The sequence below is a fragment of the Anas acuta genome, chromosome 5, assembly GCF_963932015.1.
Source record: "Anas acuta chromosome 5, bAnaAcu1.1, whole genome shotgun sequence".
In the NCBI taxonomy this organism is placed as follows: domain Eukaryota; kingdom Metazoa; phylum Chordata; class Aves; order Anseriformes; family Anatidae; genus Anas; species Anas acuta.
The window spans coordinates 9,275,953-9,296,629 of record NC_088983.1 but is presented as its reverse complement, the minus strand read 5'-3'; the positions used below and the strand labels follow the sequence as shown (position 1 = coordinate 9,296,629).

Sequence of the window (20,677 nt, the reverse complement as noted above, 5' to 3'; positions counted from 1 at the left end):
TAAGTATCTGCTGAAATTCCCCGCTGGGCACACACTCTGTTTTGTTGCTGGTCCATCTGTTGTCTATCAGCTGGAGAGCAGAGTCTTAAGGCTGGGAGGGAGGGAAGAAGGTACACAGCATGGTAAAAATGGGAACAGTGGGACCGTCTGGCCGTTGTAGCACTGCAATTAATATCACCTCTCTGCTTGTACCCACTTCCAGTAACAATTTATATGGAGTCAAGCCTTAGCTGGCTCCTTAAGCCTCATGGAAATAGCCTGGTTTCCTAATATTTAATGATGTCTCATTTCCATCAGAAGGCCAATTTCAAGTTCTGGATGTTTGCAAAACGGATGAACTGACATCGCCCTTTTAACTCAGCATCAGGCAAGAAAGAAAAATACTGCTCCAACCCTATTATCTTTAGAAGAGGTCCCTATTTGCAGTGCAGGTGTTATATCAAGGGAGCAGCTCATGGATTTGTTGGCTACTAAATATAGGAGAGTTTATTTATGTTGTTTTCATGTCTTCATTAGATCTGTGTTGCCAATTAAAAAGAGGGTGCCTGAGACATGGAGCTGCTTGGCCATCACTGTCCTGCACAAGATCCGTGGTGTGTGAGGAATGCACGGTGCAGCCTGCTTCGTGGAGGTGAGAAACTTCGCTCTTTCCTTCCCAACTAACAGGTCTGCCAAAAAAGAAGCTCTGGGAGGGAATACCATGCACAAACTCCTTCCTCTTGCTTTTACTCTTTGTGAGGCTGAACTTTTACATATTGCTCAAGTTTAAAGTGAAACATCATCCATGCACATATCAGTCATAGGGACATTTAAAGACATTTAAAGAAGTAAAGTCTGAATAAGAATTTCAAGATTTACCTTTCAGTTTCCTATATCTTCACAGTAATCTAGTTCTAAAATACCTTTGTGTATTACTACTCTCTGTTCATTTCTTCAGTAGAGACTGTGTTAGATATTTGCCTGTCAGCCCTGTGAGACTGTCCAGAAGCAAAAAAAAAATATATCAGGAAAGGAGATGTTCTGTAAACACAAAGTGTTTATAGCTTCCTTTCATATATCAAAGTTTGGCCAGCAGCTGCATTTTGCAGTGGTTGGAAGTAGTACACGCTTTAAAACTGTCTACACAAATGTCTTTGGCAAGGAAATGTCCTTTTCAGGAAAAAAATAACACTTGTGCATTTGAATGGTCTTGCAGTTGAGATATTGTACCCTTACATGTACATTGACAGGCATGGCCTTGTAGAAGTTGAGCCCGTGTACTGGAGTTTGCATTGCCTCTAAATAGTGCCTCAGACAACAGCGTTAGGTTTCAGGAGACACCTTCCCCGTGCTTGGTAAGTGACAGAGTGCTCGGAGAGTTTTTGGTGGCTGCTGAAACCCTTAAAATGTCCCGGGCAGAAGTACTGGTGATTTGTTTCTTAAGAACCACAGAACAACCAAGTACCCTGACAGCAGAGATGGCAGTATGCATCTTCATCTTCCCCTTAATCAGACAAAACTTTGAGGTGAGCTGGGCTTAATTCTCCAAATGTGTGGAAAAGGCATTTGCTGCTGAGGTTTGGGGAAGCCCGGCTGGCCTGTGAATAGGCAACTGCTGTGCAGGGGTGCTGCAGTGAACCTTTGGTGCATATGGCAAAACAACAAACTGGATACATACAGTGTATTACCAGGCACTGTCATAGAAAGGTATTTAGTGGTGTTTTTTGCTTCTGGAAAGGAAATCCTGAGTCACAAGCCTATTGTATTTAGAGTCATGTTTCTGCTGAGAGTCATGAACCTGTGCCATGCTCTGCCATGCATGGAAACCCGGCCTGTGGATGAGGGAAAACATTTTGAACTGGGAGGAGTGTCTGCCAGCAAAAGGCAATGACCTTGATAAGCTTGAGGGCTGGGCAACAAAAAGCTCATGAGGCTGGGGCAGAAGAACAGGGTTCCCCGCATCTTGGTACAGATGGAGGCAGCTGGCTGAGTGGCAGCTTCGCTAAACAGGATCCAGGCTTCACAGCAGGTGCCAGGCTGGGCATGAACCAACAATGAACAATGAATCTTGAATAAACCAAACAGCATCCTGGGCTACAACACCAGGAGGATAATGGCCAGGATCAAGGGAAGTTATTTCCAGTTACTTGTGCTGGTGGGTAATACCACTCAGCCATGCTGGCATCTGTTGCAATGTTTTGTGTCCTTGGCAAATGGGTGAAGAACTGGACAGTAAGGTAAGATGATGGGCTGTTCTTATTTCCAGAATCAGCGTCACTACAGGTAAGACTAGCAATTCCCAGTGCACAGTCACACATACATCAGTACTACAGTTACAGCTTTACTGCTTACTTAGCAGACTACAGCATCAAAAATAGGCAATGCTGGTCAAATTCAGAGCTTTGCATCTTGTACCTCAACATTTGTTTGCTTCACTTAACCCAGCCAGGAAGGCCATGTGCAGACTACAGAGTCTAGATCATCACCCCTCAAATTGTCAGCATAGTTTTTTCACTGTCTTCTTTAATAGTATTAGAGTTGGTGTCCTCAAAAAATATGATACCGTTCCCAATTTGAAAGATTTATTAAAGACATTTCTTCCTGCCCTGCAATCACATACATGCATTCTTTCAGAATTCTGGATTGCATTTTGTATCTGTACCAACAGAGCTGTAATCATGTCTTTGTCAGGTAAAATGTAGTTAGAGGACATTTATTGGATAAGTTTGCAAAAGATTTGCCTTGCCATTCTAAAACAACATTATGTTTCTCTCCATAAATTCTAAAGATTACTGGAAAAAGTAACCAAGAGATCAAACCCATGTTTTAGGTTAGGATTTAGTCCACTGATTTTGAGCATGTACATTCTGCAGACAAGATCTCTACTTCTACATCAATGATCTCTACTTGCCTACACTGAGTAGTGAAATAAATTTGGGGGCTGGACAAAAAAACATCTCCAACTTTGCCAGAAGAACTGAAGTTGGAGTAAAACAGCAACAAACTCCTGCAGAACAGTGCTGGGTGCTGAACTTGGCCAAAAGAACTACCAGGGACCCAGACTGGAGGGCAGTGAGCTTTGAAGAGGAATATCAGGCTACCCTTCCACTGTTTCATCAATGCCAACCTTGCAGTTTTACATTTGCACCAGATTTAGTGATGATACATTTACAGGGTAGCTTTTTGTAGAGTCTAGGTCGCTGTAAAGAATCAGGATTAGAGACAGAGGCAATGCTGGATGTCTTTGCCATCAATCTGGAGATCTTCCAAATCTTGAAGATGAGAAAGTTACAATAGAAGATAAGAATATGCGGTTGTCTGTCTCATCACTATCTATTCTGAAATTCTGGTGCAGAAAAACAAAAGACAAAAGATTAAAAAAAAATAATCAACACAGATAAGAAACAAGAGCAGAAAATGGCAGGAATGTAGTGAACGTAAGTATACAGAATATAATGCATTTCAATATACACAACAAAAGGTCAAGTGGAAGAAATAAAAGATTCTCGTTAAGGCATTACAAACGAGATAAGACAATTTGCCTATTAGAGATAGCTTTGCATGAGATTACATGATTAAAAAACCAAAGCTGGTCCTGCTGGAAGTCTGAGCCCTGTGTAAAATGTACTGATGATTTCCATCCTGGGGAAACGCCAGCAGCACAGAAAAGTCTCGATTAATTGGCACCCTGGATAGCAGGCCTAGGACTGGATGTTACTTTTACAGCTCGTAGCACACCACTTGTGCAAACTGCTCAGCAGAGAGCAAAGAGACAGAATGAGTGCCTTGAAGACTTCCCAGCGTAAACAGCTTCCAACCCAAAAGGCTGTACAAAGAAAACGTCCAGGTTAGCCCTAGTGATGGTTGCTGTGGCTGTGCCATGTTATCCTGGCACTGTTTGGACACTTGCTTTGACTCCGTGCAGTTTCTGTTTTCCAGACAGAGATCCTCTCTGCCCAGGGTTGACAAGATAGTCACACAAAGTTAAAATAAACATGCTTTGTGGGCTGCTGCTGTGGAAGCGCCTGTAATACCTCGTGAGCGCAGTGCCTGCTCCTTTGCCAGCACGTGCCGGTTCTGTCCTTTGGGGCTGAATGGGTGCACCTTGAGCTGTTCCAGCTAACAGCTGCTTTAGGGAGTGAATAAAGGAGAGCACGTGAGGCACAACAAAAAGCACTGTCCTGAAGCAAGGCTTCATTCCACAAAATAACAAGGCTGGGTATGGACTGGGCGCAGTGCGGAGGCAGAGAGGTTTTCCTGACCCTCCCCATGCCATGTGAGGAGGAAGAGGAAGGTGTCATGTACTGTGTAGGACTGGTGAAAGGGCAGAGGTACCTGCACACACCAAGTCATAGAACAGCTCTTCTTGGACTACAGTTTAATGAATTTTTGCACAGTCTCTTAGAATTAGATAAAAAACATTGTCAGCTCTAGAGGAAGAAACCACCCCTCTGGATCATTAACAGTAGTTATTGCTGCCCGAGCTCAGCTGGAAGACGTGGGCATGGGGCTGCTCTCACGTCCAGACACTCATTCAGCCTCACACAGGGGCTGGTTACATGCTGTGGTTTCATATCCACACAAAACACGTGGATGTGCATTGCTAGTGGGTCCTTCATTCAGTACCCATTAAGTGTGTGTGCGTGGTGAGCGTGCCTGGGCTGTTTCATACCCAGCTGTGTGGGTTTGGGGGCTGTCGTTCTCCTTGATAGATTGAACTGGAAAGAGGCAAACTGAAAAGAAACTGTGTACAGCAGACAGGCAACACACAACTTGAAAGGCCAGGAGCAACAATAAAAACTGGAAAGCAGCCCCTTTGTACGTGCTGTCAGCAGAGCAATCGCACCTTGTAACAGCAGTAGCAGCTTGCAGAGTGCCCTCTAGTGTAAGTGGGACCTTCAAGTATTTTGGTCTGCTGAGCAAAACTGGTCTGTCTCATAGGAATATGCTATGAAGTCAGCCGTGCCGTGCTAATTTAGGTGCCAGGGTGGCAGGGGCTTGGCTTAGCAGCAGCATGCTTCAAGAGCCAGCCCTTAATCCTGCTCCTCCCTGGCTTATCAAATGTTTTTTGATGTGCGAAGCGACTCATCAAGATTAGGACGTGAGCTGTGTTGCTCACTGGTCATAGTAAAATGACACGTGGCTGTGTGTTGGCACTCGCTCACAGAGGATGTCTGAAGGGTGCAGCCCTTTGATAGGGGCTGTAAACGGGTTGTCTGGTAGGGCTGGCAGTGTGATACGGAAATAAAAGGGCACAGAAGAAAGGAAGCAGCCCTGAGCCATTCTAATAAAAACAGGTGTGTTTGAGACAGTTTTATTATCTTTGAATCCCTACTGCACATCACGGGAAGAAGAGCACGGTGGGGCTGAGGGCATGGGGTGTGGTGTTATACTTCAGTCCTGTGCAGGAAACGTGTGCATCCTGATCCCAATATATCACCTGCCCCAAAACAGGCTGCATATGGCATATGGCCACCTACAACCACTGCTGTAATATGCGTTCTACCTAAAAGAATTTCAAGATTATTCATTTCACCATTTTATCGTGAAAAAGAACTAGAGAACTGGCCAAAATGCTCTCCTTTTGCATCAGTACAAATTGAGAGGAACCATTGAGGAAACTCCTGATATACAGCTGTGTGTACACACAGCCCCACCTCTAGGTATAGTGTTCTGATTTTTTTTATATTTGGTCTAATAATGAAAGAATAAATGGGGATTTTTATTACAAATACATGTAGGGGAGGGCTTTTGTATAAAAGAAGATGGAGAGAAGGATGAAATATTTTTAAGGCCCTCCAATGCTTATAAGAGCCTACTATTAGACCCTTAGAATGACTTAAAAGCTAGTATAATCTTCTGGATTGCTATTTTTCTGCCATTTGTTCCTAAAATTGAATACTTTAACTTGTTACAGTAAATGGATAAAGGTTGTTTGCAAAGCAAGGCATAGACAGGAAGATTGGACTGATGAATATTTAGATTCACAAAGCCAAATCAGACATTGGGAATATTTAGTCTGACACTCTGACTAAAACACAAGGCAGAATTTTTCTCAATTTATTCTTTTCCAAATACATAAGTTCTTTTCCCTTTAAGAAAGCATCCGATTCTGATTTGCAATGTTTGCAATTTACACTGTCTGTGATTTCTATTCCAGACTACCCATTTATTTCTAATTACCAAAAATTACATTTTGGAGTAGTTGAAAGCATGGGCAGACAGGCAAACATTTACCTTGATTGTGTTACTGAAGGATCAGAAACAAAAATCATCTCTTAGTGCTTACTGGAGTACCGAAAATCTAAATCTGCCCATTTTATAGGCAAAGTCTACTGTAATTAGGGTTTATATGTGATGTTTACTTAAATTTGTCTTGGTATGAAAGGAACGTGGCACCAGTCTTTACAAAGGGATCTCCATGATCCTGAGGACTAACCTCAGGCAGGTTCGGGCAAGATGCCTGTGTACGTCAACTTATTTATAAGTAATCTGAGAAAGGAGATGAGCAGAGAGGTATCGGTGTTTGCTGTATTATTGTTTAAAGTCAAATCTAAAAGCCAACTGGGAAGAGGTACAGATGCGTATTTTCAAGACTCTCTGTACACCTAACAGGCAATAAATTGGCGGTGTCAGTAAATGTGCAGTAACACACATGGGGGAAAAATAACCTCAATTATATACATAGAGTGAGGAGTTCTGAATTAAGCAATTAGCACTCAGGGGAGTGATGCTGCGAGTCATTTATGAATAGTTCCCTGAAAACATCAGTTTAGTTCTTAAGCAGTTAGCACAATGATCACTTAGATGTTAGGAATTATTAGGAAAGGGACCAAGAAAAACTATTTAGGCTTATGCTGTCTGGATGCCTAGTATGTCCACAGCTGGAGCGCTGGCCACCCTCCTTCAGAAGAGACACTAGGGGCTATAAGAGGTACAGAAAATGATTGGTTTGGTTTTTGATAACATTTTGCAAAGTTGTACATTTGCCAGACAAAATAAGAAATTAAACATTACCAGTTTTGAGAAAGGGACTGGACAGGTTAATGATGAATGGGCTTGCTGACAACTATGAAGAATTAAAATCCAAATGGAAACTTGGGCTCAGAAAAATTCTAGGCTCTAAACTGCTAGAAGCCTTGAAGGAGGTGAACTATGGCCAGAATCCTCCTGTGTGTGCCCCGACCTCATTGAAGCACTGGTAGAAATGGAGTATTAAAAGAGACAGACTTAGTGAGCACAGCCCAGTCCGTTTTGCTCTTCAAATTTGCTTGCTGGAAATGGAAGCTATTGAAAATTTGCAATGCAATTTTTCTTTGTTCTATAAGAGAGAGCTATCAGCCAGGCAATTTGTCTGTAATATTCACACGGGCATGGGAGAAGCAAAGTAGCAAGAAAAATACTGTCATTTTTATTCTCTGCTTCCTTTTATAAACATGTTTTTGAGGATAAACCACAATTATCATATTTCACGATTACCATTAGTGGTTTGGGATTTGTTTGGGCTGCTTTTTCCTATTCAGAAGCTGTGTAACAACACACAATCTCTTCAAATAACCTGGGAAATTGTCAGCATTAATTTTCATGAATGCTCAGTGCCAGCAGTCTTTGCCAGATCAGATCTCAGCCTTTTTTCTACTTCCAAATCACCAGTGGATCTTCCTCAAGGCTTGCTGCTATGACATTAATAAAGTACTAGGAATCATCCTGTCGAGTAGCAAGTCAACAGACCGGCAGGTGAACCAATTCCCTCCCCATAGGATACTAAGATACATTGATACAGACAAAACAAAATTATTTTGCCATAATAGCTCTCACAAATAGGAAATATCTGATCAGTAACAGATGTTATTAAGGTTGAGGCTTGCAGAGCAATTAAAGAGGAGTTGTCAACACCCACAGATGACTCAGTAGCAATCAGATTTCTGCATCTGCCCTGCAGTGGGACGGTGGTGGCAGCCTGCAAATGTAACAGCCCTCAGAGAAACTGTCCTTAAATTTCCTCTTTCATGACAGCCCCGGCAGCATCCCTGCAGCACGTGCTGCTCACTTTCAAATCTATTTCGTATCTTCAGATCAGAGTTTTGGAGCACTCCAGGCAGAACAGCGCTTTTAACTTTGTTCTTTGTGTCTCCTCCAGTCCGCAGGCAGCTGAGCTCCATCTTTTGCTATTTTAATGAAACGCGTGTGGCCTAGTGCTCTCTGTCCTCACGGGGCACGGTCTGAGCCAGTTTACATTTCCTCTCACTGATGTGCCTCAGAGAGCTTCAGGGACACCGGGGCGTGTATTTAAAGATTATTTACAAAGCAAATTCCTGAGAGATAAAGAAAAGACCATGAGTTTTTCCCAAGCAATGACAAATTTTCTGTAGAACATGTTCAAGCACACATTAAGAAGTACGTGCAGAAAAAGCCAAAGTATAAATCTTTGCAGCTGTGTGTGGCAGGAGCCAGACCTTGCAGTGTGGAAGGTATTTTTGTGAATTACAATGTTGTGCGTAACAATTGTAGCTTCTGCTACAGACCAGCAGCTGCTGGAAGGGAGCGTGCTTTTGTTGTTCCTCAGTGCAGACCCCTCCTATACTTACTGCTACTTGGCCTTGGATGTGGCAATTCAGCTACAAAATGACAGGTACATTGCTGCAGCCAGTTTACCAGTCAATAGGAAATTACTTGAAGTATTTCCACATCACACAGTGAAAGCAGCAAGTCCCAGAAAACTCGGTGATTTTGGTGAAACTGAGCAGCAGCCTCAGATTTAACTGAGCCTGGCCTGGAGGCCCTACATGTGTTACCTACAGGGGCTCAGAGGCTCTCTAACCTCTTCAAAACTGTAAATTATTGTGTTTGTGCACGTTTTTTGGTAGTTGTACAGCATTTGGACTGATACAACTTTATTAAGCAGCTTAAGGAGGAACTCCCTGAAACTGTAAACAACTGTGACACACACTTCGTTTATACAGGAAGGTGAGCCCAAAACGGCCAGCGAGGAAGGAGAGTTTATGGAGAAATCCACCCCCTCAAGCCTTGCTGGCGTTGCGCTGCTTCCCACAACAACAACAACAACTTGGCGGCGTGTGGGAGCCGAGGCGGGCGGCGCAGCACCCCGCCACCCCTCAGTCCCGCCCGCTCCCCTCAGACCAGGTCCCGCCCCCCTCCCGTCAATCATCCTCTTCTCGCTCCGCCATTGGTCGAGAGCGGCGGCGGCGGGGCGAAGGGAGGCGGCGATTGGCGGGCGGGAGCCGCCGTTACGGGCCGGGCCGGGCCGGTGGGTGAAGGGGAGGCGGCGGGGGGGGGGCCCGGCCGCCATGCCGAAGCGCTCCTGCCCCTTCGGGGAGGCGGCGCCGCTGCAGCTCAAGACCCGCGTGGGGCTGCGGGAGCTGAGCCGCGGGGTGCGGGCAGAGGAGCTCCGCGGGGAGATCTTCGGTGAGACTTTGGGGCTGTAAGGGTATAGCGGGGGGTGGGGGGGGAGCGCGCACCGCACCGTCCCCTCAGAGCCCTCCCCGAGGGGGTGAGGGGGCGGCCGGTGACGCTCCTGTGGTGTCCCGCGGCAGAGCGCACCCGGCGGCTGCTCTTCAGGGGCGCCCAGGCGTGTGCTGAGGGAGCCTGGGCCCCGCTGCCCCGGCCCGCTGCCGGCCGCTCGACGCAGCCCGAAGGACAGGGCCCGGCCGCCGGCAACGGGAGGCGCTGGAGCGGGCAGCTGCGCATCGGGAGCGACGGGAGGCTGCTGAGGAGCGAGGCCGGCACGGAGAAGGGTGAGTGAGGGGGGGGCTCCGGGGGTAAAGGGGTGGGTTTGGGGATGTGGAGAGTGGCTGGAGAGGGGTTATAGGGCTGGTGGAGGGCCTGGAGCACAAGTCCTGGGAGAAGAGAGCTGGGGGTGTTTGGGCTGGGGAAGAGGAGGCTCAGGGGAGAGCTTGTTGCTCTGCAACTGCCTGAAAGGAAGGTGTGGGGAGCTGGGGGTCGGCCTCTTCTCACAGGTAACCAGTGATAGGACTAGAGGGAATGGCCTCAAGTGGTGCCAGGGGAGGTTCAGGGTGGAAATGAGGAGACATTTCTCCTCAAAAAGAGCAGTCAGGCACTGGGACGGGTTGCCCAGGGAGGTGGTGGAGTCACCGTCCCTGGGGGTGTTCAAGGAGAGGTTGGACATGGTGCTTGGGGACATGGCTTAGTGGGTGGCGTTGAAAGTAAGGGGATGGTTGGACCAGATGATCCTGGAGGTCTTCTCCAACCCTAATGATTCTATGAGGTGTCCCTGCCCATGGCAGGGGCATTGGAATTAGATGATCTTTGGAAATGGTTGCAGGTGCGGTCTGCTTGATACTGTCTTAATGATCTCTCCGTTAAGAGGAGTGGAGGGAAAAGCCAATAAAGCCATGGGGCAAGCAGTTGTGTTTTTCAAAGCACTGCTACCTGTAGCTGTAATATCCAGTGGAGACACCACACTCTTGCAATTCTTTCAGTTTTCAGGTTCTTTTTCTGTTTTTCTATAAAGTACTTATCTACTTACTTGCATCTTTTCCAAGCAGTTCCGCCAGTGGGGGTTTCCAAAGCCTGCTCATCATGTGTAAGAACTGCCGATGTCAAGGAAGCGTGTTCGCAGTGTGACCGGTTCGTATGCGAGAGCTGCAGCAGGCTCTGCAGCTGCTGTAACACAGTCACCTGCTCTCTGTGCTCGGTAATTGAGTAAGTGTCTTTTCAGCTTCTCAAACTTGTAACTCTGAGTGTCAGTTGTAGCTTATGAAGTCGCAACAGTTACCTAGCTCATACATCCGATTGACTTAAACTCTTTGGATATTGAATTAGGAGCAGTAAAACTGTCTGAAGCATGGGAAATAAAATGCCTGCGTGAAGTTGTCTAATCAGTGTTAGTGCAAGTCTAGTTCAGCTTCTCATTTAAATGTTCTAGGAGGCCAATGTTCCTCTTGCTTTCTCACCAGCAATGAAGTATGCTGGCCAGTGACAAATAAATACACTCCCAAAACTTAAGATTACTCCTTTGAAACTGTCATTAAGAGATCTGTGATGTAATGAAAGTGTGTCGGAGTCCCGTGGTTACAGTTGCCAATGGAATAGGATGGCATTCTTTATGTTCTAAAAACAGTAGGCACTGACTTTGTTTTTCTGTTTGTTGTTTTGTGTTTTTTTTTTTTTCTCCTCCTAGTTATGGTGATGTTGGTGAGCAAGTTCTCTGCAATGGTTGTTCAATATTTCAAGTCTGAAACCTGATGAAATAGCCCTCAGGGCTAAAATGTCCGTAAAGTTCATGAAGTCTCTTCCTTACGGCTGATCAATTAATCCTTTTAGCATGTGAATTAATTATGGAATTTCTATGTTTTATATCTTTATATTGTACTTTTTAATATTGTAGCTAAATAAACTTTTATATTTTGAGGATTTCTAGATTATTTTGAGTCAACTTCCTGCTTTGTCCCCCCCCATTTGTGATATGTCTATCTGGAAGGGACTACTTTGTGGTCCTAACTGGTATTCCTCGTGTAATAGAGAATTCCAAATATCTATTCAGTGCCTCTCTGCTTGTTACTCATGTCAGTATGTTCCTTTTATGGATCAGAATAGAAATAATTTGCTCCTCTTGTGCTTCCAGGTGAGTGTAAATCTATTCTGGACACACAGCCCTTTGTTTATGAGCTAATTTGGAAAATCAGTCATGCCTGGAGGCTTCTCCTAATAGATGGTGTGTCAGTTTCTGGTTACATTTTCATAAAACTGTCACAAGCATGTTATGATCACTGGCAACTTGAATAGTTTTAATTATTTCTATCCCTTCTTTGATAGGGAAGAACATTGGTGCTACAGCTTTTGAGTGCAAACAGAAAGCCAATACTTTTCTCCAGGAGTGTAGTGTCAAAGACTAATTTTGATGTACCTTCCTTACTAGGTCAGTTTCATAGAAAGCAGCTCATTTGTATGACTTGATCATCTCTACTGTACACTTAATATTGTCCTGAATACCCACTAGAAATAGCTTATCTATAGGGGTCTGACAAATGGTCAGCACTCAAGGACACACCTCCACAAACTTGCATTCCTCGTTTTCCTTTCCTGTCATAGCAGAGACCAGTTTGCTTGGTATTGTTTGTGCTGTAGGCACAATGCTGCCCCCCCCAATAATTTTCTTTTATTATTTTGCTACATATATTAAAAACAAACAAACAAACTGACCAGACCTTTCATCTTGTGAACCAACCTTAACATACGTAAAGCAATACTACAGACCCAGTGGTCTTTATCTTAGTAAAATGATGACTTCAGTGGATACAGGAAAGAACTTCCCAGATATGGGAGAGAAAAAGATCCTGATGATACTCTGAGCTAAAGCTCCATTTTCCCTTATTACTTGCCCTGAATGTCCAAACCAAGGCCTACCACTTAGGCTTCCCAGTCTTCTCAACTGTTATTAGTCTGTTTTGCAAGAAGTAACTTTCTTACCTCTTTCTATCCACTATAGCTACTTCTGTTTGAAGAAACTGAAAGGCCCTTGCCATGCTAGCTGAGTTGAGAGATGTATTTGTCTCGTGAGGAGCTGTTGAAAAAGAACCATAAAATCATGGAATGGTTTGGGTTGGAGGGGACCTTAAACCTACCCAGTTCCAACCCCTGCCATGTTCAGGGACACCTCCCACCAGCCCAGGGCCCAAAGCCCCATCCAGCCTGGCCTTGAGCATGTCCAGGGATGGGGCATCCACAGCTCCTCTGGGCAGCCTGTGCCAGTGCCTCAGCATGAAGAATTTCTTCCTTACACCTGATGTAAATGTACCCTCTTTTAGTGTAAAGCCATTACCCCTTGTCCTGTCACTACATACCTTTGTAAAAAATTGCACTCCAGCTTTTTTATTATCCTTAAAGCATTGAAACAGCTGCAATAACATCCCACTAGAGACTCCATGCTGCAGACCTTCAGTTTCAGAGCATGTACCACAGCTCGCCAACCCGACCGGTAAGCACAACCAGGCGGGACTTTAGCTGTCACTGAGCAGCAGCACCTCGAGGTGCACACAGCAGGGTGGCATTCTCTAGGCACCGAGCAATACCTTCTGTAACTGTGGTGACACTGTAACATCGCCTGCGCCCTCTAGGGTGCCCGGGGGGTTGTTGTGCTGTGCTGCTGGCTGCTTGTGTGCTGCCGTAGCCTGGCTGGTGCCCCAGCGTTTCCGTGTTCCGCATACTTCGTAGCCAGCTGGAGCTTACTTGTTGTTACTGCAGCCTGGAGTTTGAACAACTGTAAAATGCGCCTCGTTTCCACCTCCAAAGCAAACAAACAAGCTGCAGCACGGGCAGTTTGAGTCGTTTGGGTGAGCTGGTAGCAGAAGGGTTTGTCGGTGTGCAGTAATCCCATGGCGTTATCTGTTCTTTCAAAGCTGTCATAGATCAGGAATGACGGCGGCACTCTGCTGCAGTCCCCGGTTGTCAGGATCACAGGGCAGATAACAGCGTTGTTCCTATGGTAATCATGGGACACAAAGCTGAGTTTTGTGAATGGGAGGAATCTGTAGCTACCGTGTTTAAATACTAGTTTGGGGAAAGAATTTTCAAACCTGGCGTTGCTTCATTTGAAGCTCTAAGCAGTGAACAAAAATGTTTTTCACTCCAGCATATTTTTCAAACTGAAACCTTTAAGTGTGTTTCTGTGTTGTTTTTTTTTTTTTTTTCATTCTCTGGAGAGAGTGAGAGACTGAAAGCACTGTTTTGCTTCCAGGCTCCTGGAGAGAAGAGACTTGTTGTTTACAAATGATTTGTGTTTCAGAGAAGTTGATATGTTTTTTGGCTCATTTAGTCACTACTGTATTTCACATAAAACTGTCTTCTCTAAACCAGTGACATGGATTTTGTGGCTTAAGCTTGTGTTATCCTCTAGCCTGGCCCTTTGGAAGGTGTTTGCTCATCAGACTGAGGAGCTGGGAGAAGAAAAAAGCAGGAGGAGTAGAGTCAGGAAGAGACTGGTGAGAGACTGGGAGGAGTAGGGATGCTCTCGCATTGGGGTTGTGCATCATGCTTGTAAGAAAAGTTTTTTGTGGTTACCAATTCATGCACTTGTCGGGATTCGGAAGGTGTGGGAAACTGCTTCTCATGGGCTTGTATTTCCCAAAGCTTCATTACTGAGGAAAGCTCCAGCTCCTGTTTTGCAGTTCTTAGATGAACAGTCAGAGGTAGGACTGGGGACTGGTTTTAAGTCTTTGTATTGCCTTAAAAAAACAACAACCAACCAACCAAAACTGTGAAAGGGAGAGAGATCCAAGCTTTTTTTCCTTTGTCTTGTTAACATCTATTCACAAGGCCTTGTCTGCTGCCATCAGTCACAGAGCTGTGTGTTGTGTGCTTGGTGGACTACATGGTAGAGCCAAAGAAATCATCTATTAACTGGGCAGGAAGATGCTCTTTTATCCTGTGCTTTGCTGTTCTTTCTTCCCTCCTATTCAGTGCAAAGTACTAAAAGTTTGCGTGACATTCAGAGCAAAGGGGATTCGTTAAGGAGCTAGCATATGGATGGGTGAAAATATCCTACAGTAAGGGTTTTGGGGATGGGTGCAGAACTTCTTTTAAGGCCTGTTTATCATTACTGGTAAATCAAGTCTCAGAGAGCCCAATTTGATGTCTAAAAGGGAGCGAACTCATCTGATCAGGATTGGCCGATGCTTTGTTTCTGTGCTGTGTTTGCCGTTTCCCATCAAGCTGAGATCCCAAGCTGTCATAGAAATGTGCGAGGTTGTCCTGGAGGGGGGAGGAACCTCAAACCATCCAACGGAAGCAGTCTACCAGTGGGAAGAACAAAACCCATGCAGGTTGTGTAGGCAAACTTTGGGTATCGCTGCTTCATAGATGTGAAATGTGTGGGTTTGGTGGGAGACTCTTCCAAGGGAGCATCTTTCTTTCCTCCTTCAGGCCTTTGCATGAGGACAGATAAAATGAAGACTGACTGTGTGTACCCTGATATTTCATTTCCTCATGCTGTTTCTTCTACTCTTTATAGTTTTTCTATGCTGGTTCTTGCAGGAGAAGGCAGCAAAGCTTTGAATACTGTTTTGCTCATATTGAAATAATTTGTTTAACCTATTAAAGGTAGCCAAGAGGCTTCAAAAAGTGATAACACTTCTTTAAAAAATAAATAGAAGCAGTGTAACTCAAAGACCAACTCTGCTTATAGATAGAAAATTAGAATAAAATTACTCTAAATGTTACATTCCATTTTATGTTAATAAAATTGCTAAGCAGTGAGGGATCAGATAGTTGCTATATATTTATAACATTTTAATGACTATCACAGCTATACCAATAACTTTATCTTTTATATAATTATTTGTAAAAATGTTGAAATATACTCCCTGTTGATTGAATTTTGAGCTGCTTGTAATTGTAATACAAGTTTTAATGATATTTGTTCTGCCATGTATTCTGGGCTTTTGTTGTTTTGTAAGGTTTGTTTCGTTTTGTTTTTCCCTTAAGGAAAAAACTCAGCTCCTGGAATTAAATGATTCCATTTTTATTACAAGTTTAGTTCTCATGGCTGTAATTTCCACTAAAACCTAGTGACAAGACATTTTATTGCATACCTCTTGCAGAGGTGGTTATTGCTTAAAGATCTTATGGTTGCAGGATTTATTTTAAACTTCAGGACTGCTTTAATTCTATTTTCTTGCATTACTTTATTCAAGTGTAATAGCTGAAATCATAATCCTTATCTCATCTGTTCTGTTATGTTCTGTAAGAAATGGGTGTTTCTGTTTCTTTCACTGACAACCCCACTTGCAGGTAGCGAGGCCAGATACCTACTTGATAAACCCGCAGGGCAATGTAAAAATCACGGTAGGTCCACCAGGCGGTGTCTCGATCTGCTCTACATACACGTGCGCTTAAATCTGCAGTGAAGTTCTGAAAATCGCCTGAGGCTCCCTGAGCTGGAGTCGGCTTTAATCTGATCAGCCTCAGGACGAACGTTTTCCCTCACCTTTTCAGAAGTTTCGCGCTATATCCACAAGGTGGCATCGCTTTGCTAGTTTTGAGTAGATTTTTGCCGAAGTTCTCTTTATAGCCCGTACAGTTTGATCCGTACAGCTATAATTGTACGGACAGTTTTATTTTGCTTTTGTTTTGCCTTTAAATGCCCGCCTTATAAATCTGTAGGTCCAAATCAGATATTTCGAAACTAATAGTTTATCTAAAATAATAGGAGTTAGATATAGCCTGAAATTCACAGTGAAACTCACCTTCCTGTTGTCTACAAAGACAAAAGCAAACTGTAATGTATGTGCATCAACATCAATGAATGAAATTGTTTTTTCTTTAAATTTTAAGGTGTCAGTATCATTTTAAAAAATGTATTACTTATGCATATGCCAGGCAATGTGCAAGTTTTTGTTTGTTGTTTGTTTTACTGATTTTTTAAGGACAAAACAACCACCCTTGCATCGCATTCTAGATCTTCATTAAATTAGCATCGCACACAAGTCGCTTCTCAAGGACATGAAGGTGATTGTTGTGCCAGTCGCAGCAGTGTAAGGCTGTGTTTGGAGATGTACCAGAGGGTGCTGAGTGAGGAGGACAGTGTCGCTACGAAGCTGCAGGCTGTCATCTTTGAAAGGCAGTGGCAACGGGGGAATGGTCCTGATGATTGCAAAGATGAAGGCTGTGCTGTTCTTCAAAGAGAACAATTTGAGGAATTACGGGCTGGTCAGTCTGACCGAGGTCTGTGGAAAGGTTACTGAGGGAATCCTCACAAAGCTGCGTCCAGCGCTATGTCCAGACACAGGAAGGTTAAGAACACAACTGGGAACAATCAACACGGATTTATCAAGGGCAAATTAGTCTGACCAAGCTTAACTGCCTTTTGTGATGAGATGAGCAGCATTGGATGAGAGGAGAGGAAGCAGAGTCATTTACCTTGATGTTAGAAAGGCTTTCAGCAGTCCCCCAAAGTGCTCTTGTGGAAAGCAGAATGGGAGAGGCACGGTTTGGACACATGAATTACAAGGTGGGTGGAAAGTTCACAGAACTCTCAGATGCAGAGGGACAGGCAAGGCAAAACCCAACCAGCAGCATTCCCTGGGACTTGCTGCTGGAGCTGCTGCTGTTGAGCATTGAAACATCTCCTCTGCTGACCTGGGTGTTGGGGCAAAGCAGACCGGCAGCGAGCCCCTGGCAGGCACAGTGCGGGAGAGCTCTGCAGGGCAGGAGCCGGGTGTCCTGGTGGGCAGGGTGCATGTGAGCCACAGACCAGGTGGGCAGCGTGAGCGAGAGCAGAGCCAACGTGGTTCTGGGTGCGAGATCCAGAGCTGCTGTACCACACAGAGGCTTTCCTCATCCCAAAGACCCCGCAGAGCAGAGGCGCTGCTGGCAGGCAGGAAGCCTGGCTACTTCCATTGCGTGATAGGGCACGTCTGTGGCCTTCTGTCACAAGGACAAATGTTACAGGATTGTAAGGCTGACTCTTCATGCGTGGTTCTTCTGAATACTGAAGAATTTACTGCTGAAACCCTCTGACACTCTTTGACCTGCCCCGTTCTTCTGTGTGTTGATTACTGATAACCCTCAGAAATGAGGAACTGGTAAAAGGATATGTGGTCTGAGTGTGTCCACTCTTGCATCCTGTTTACTCTGCTAGAACTACTCATATGATGAGACTTACCATATTACCAAAACCCTTAACCAGCCGTGATGTAGAGCGCAGGACTTTGCAGAATGCAGATTCCTGAGCCTCTAGAAATTGATAGATTTTCAAGCAAACAGCTTACATACATAAATGTGCATTAGTTTTTGTATCTCAGTCCCAGCAAGTTTCATTTTAGGAGCTTGATTCTCCCACGCTTTCTTGCACTGAGTAATAGCTTGCTAAATGAGTAATCTAATTGTTCTGATTTCTCTTTCAATGATACCAAGATTATTTACTGCCGCAAACTAGATTGGAAAATGTTTTTAAACCCAGTAAAAAAAATAAGGTTAGCAACCTGGGATGGTACTTGTTTTGGAGGAACGCTGTAAGGAATTATTGCAGTATAGTAAAATATACGTCTGAAAGTGTAGTCAATGTGCAAATTTTCACGTTCTCCTCACTAAAATGTTAAAAGAAGAAAGCTCAAGCACTTTCTTCATAATGTTCCAAATTCAGCTGAGTGGTTTAATTCGAGGTTGTTCTCAAAATCCTCACTTCTTCAAAAATGAGAGAACTTGCTCGCAGTGATGGTTACTACTTAAAGAGATGGCTCAAGATACCTATGTGTTTAGATGGGTCAGATTTTCGTGTGAATTCTAATTCAGCAATTGTATGGAGTAAAGTAAAGAAGCTCTATAGAACAGTACCTAATTCATGTGAGTTCATATCAGCACCATTCAACAGCATCTGTAAGCCCTGAAAAAAAACTTTGAGTCTTTACTAAATTGTTTTGGGTTTTTGCCTATCCAACAATTGCACCATCTTAGTGAGACCGAGAACTAGAATTTATTGTAAACCAAATTAGAGGGGATTTCCTTTTTCACTAGCAGAAGTCTCCTACCCTTCATTTACTGTGTGTTTTCACAGACTGACATATTCACGTTTATAATCATTGCTGTAACCCTGCATTCCCTCACACATCATTTACCCACTCTGTCCATTTTGTGCTGATACAGCAGTGACTCCTGCACTTCTGTCCACTTCAACACTAGTCATTTTTCTTTCTGTTGCTGTAGTTCTGTCCCTTTTTCTGCTGAAGAGGCCAGCTGAGCTCATGATGCTGTCTGTTCATTGCTGGTGGTGTTTGTAATCTGCTGCCAAACGATGTCATTTCTGGTTCTTTCATCTTTTCCGTACTGCCAGGTATTGTCTTCAGCTGTTTTACAGTGCAATCACAGCTGAAAATCTGAAATTTCCGTAGTATGAATTTCACGGGCAGGCTCTTCTATCCGAGTTAAATGAAAACTTTGATAACGAGTGCTTCAGAACTGAGACTACTTTTTAATGTTTTTAGCGGCGTACATCACTTGTACATGAAAACTAGTTCAAACCTCAACATTTGCTCGCTGTATTTTCTGAGAATTTCAGGTCTTGCAAGGATTTTAACTTTATACCTCTGCTCAGAATATTTTCTTAGTTTGCTTAACTCCTGCTACCATCTGTTGTTCACTAACTACTCAGAGCCAAGAGGGCTGATGGAGATCTGAGTTCTCTTAGATCAGCACTTGGCACTGGGAGTTTTTCACAACCCAACAAGCAGTTCCAACAGCTGCATGTATGAATCACTTAAGTTATAGTACCCTGCAGCACTTGGTTAAGAATGGTTTTTGACAAGCTGGTCAGATGCCACACAAGTGAAAGTGCTGTGAACTGAGCTTCTTGGAAGGTGTGACATAAATGTAAGATCATTATTATGATGCTGATTTTTATGTAACGTGCTCTAAAGTTTCATTCTTGTTCAGAATACTTTTGAAATACCTAGATTGCACCCAAAGATCTACCATGAACCGCAAAAATAAATACAAGTCAGGAGGTTGGGAGGGTAGTTGTTTGTTATAGCAAACTATTCTGACATATTCCCCGTGGTATTTTATATTACTGAGATAGTTTGCCCCAGCAGTAGAACTGCTCTTCACATGCTCTTGTGTCAGTCTATATTTAAACCTGGCTCCAGCAGTATTTTATTTCAGTTGTTTTAGTCTGGTTTGCTGAGCTGTGGGGACGTTCTTGATTATGTTGTATATTTATTGAGAGATTTGCTATCATTTACTGTTCTTTTGCAAATGCTACAAAGCCTCATTTCATTCAGAGTTCAGCAAGCTACAGGAGCACTTCTTTAAGTTGTATCAAGAGGTTAGCATGGATTTCATGTTGGTTTTGTAGCAGCTAGCTGAGCATTCGTATAGAGCCCGAAGGATTGGCTTTTCTGCAGGTGTAAACCAGCCCAGTGTCATTGAGCAAACAGCTACACAGCTGAGGATCTGGTCCTGCGTGTAATTTGTTATGCCCTGCTGTTGTCATTGTTTGTTTCATGATAACCATTGCTTTGGCTGAGCATTTTACATAAGATCATTCACAGAAGAATTTACAGAGTCCATGTGTTTGGGGGGGAGGGGGGAAGGGACACACCATGACACAACAGACAATCAAGACAATACCTTGATTTTATTTTGAAGCTCATTTCTAGACTGGCTGGAGCCAAGCAGGGTGACTGGGACAGTATCGTTCAGGAATAGGGTGTTGACTCTTCCCTTCCCTCTGGGCAATTTCCCCAGAGCTGCCTGGCAGGACCTCCCCCTGGTTCCTCTTAGAAAATGACACCGGTGGGTACCCAGGGGACAATGAGGGATGGGTGCCAAAGGCAGAAAGCATCAGTCATTCCCTTAAGTAGGGTGGGAAAGGACATGATTAAGTCTCCTGTTTCAAGAGTTTAACCTTTTTTTTTTTTTTTTTTTTGAGTCAGACTGCAGGCCTTTCACACTACTAGAAGAGCGGATTAAATTGGTCTTCGGATGTGCAGGCTGCAGACTGAGACAATGAACTTGAATGTGCTGAAGAAGGTTGGTGGTAGTTTCCCAGATTTTAGAGAGTTCTTAAGAGTTTATGAGCATTTTAAGGAGTTAAAGAGAACATGGAACAGGGTGGATGGCCTGATCTAGTGGGTGGTATCCCTGCCCGTGGCAGGGGTTGGAATTGGGTGATCTTTAAGATCTTTAAGACCAAACTGTTCTGATTCTGTGATGCTAAGTGAAT

General features: G+C 44.0%; 1 protein-coding gene across 1 annotated transcript; it reads left to right on the top strand.

Annotated features, from left to right (window-relative positions):
• Window positions 1–9,224: 9,224 nt before the first annotated feature.
• Window positions 9,225–11,373, top strand: SIVA1 (SIVA1 apoptosis inducing factor). The gene is made up of 4 exons (XM_068682611.1): window positions 9,225–9,405; window positions 9,534–9,734; window positions 10,506–10,662; window positions 11,141–11,373. Exons 1-4 carry the CDS (start codon window positions 9,288–9,290, stop codon window positions 11,196–11,198), a joined length of 534 nt encoding a protein of 177 aa, XP_068538712.1. The 5' UTR covers window positions 9,225–9,287; the 3' UTR covers window positions 11,199–11,373.
• Window positions 11,374–20,677: the final 9,304 nt, after the last annotated feature.

Excerpts from the sequence above, each read along its gene's own strand:
- SIVA1 (XM_068682611.1), top strand. The coding sequence starts at position 9,288 with ATGCCGAAGCGCTCCTGCCCCTTCGGGGAGGCGGCGCCGCTGCAGCTC. Across the intron at positions 9,735-10,505 it reads CGAGGCCGGCACGGAGAAGG|TTCCGCCAGTGGGGGTTTCC; the intron begins GTGAGTGAGGGG and ends TTTTCCAAGCAG. Across the intron at positions 10,663-11,140 it reads TCTCTGTGCTCGGTAATTGA|TTATGGTGATGTTGGTGAGC; the intron begins GTAAGTGTCTTT and ends TTCTCCTCCTAG.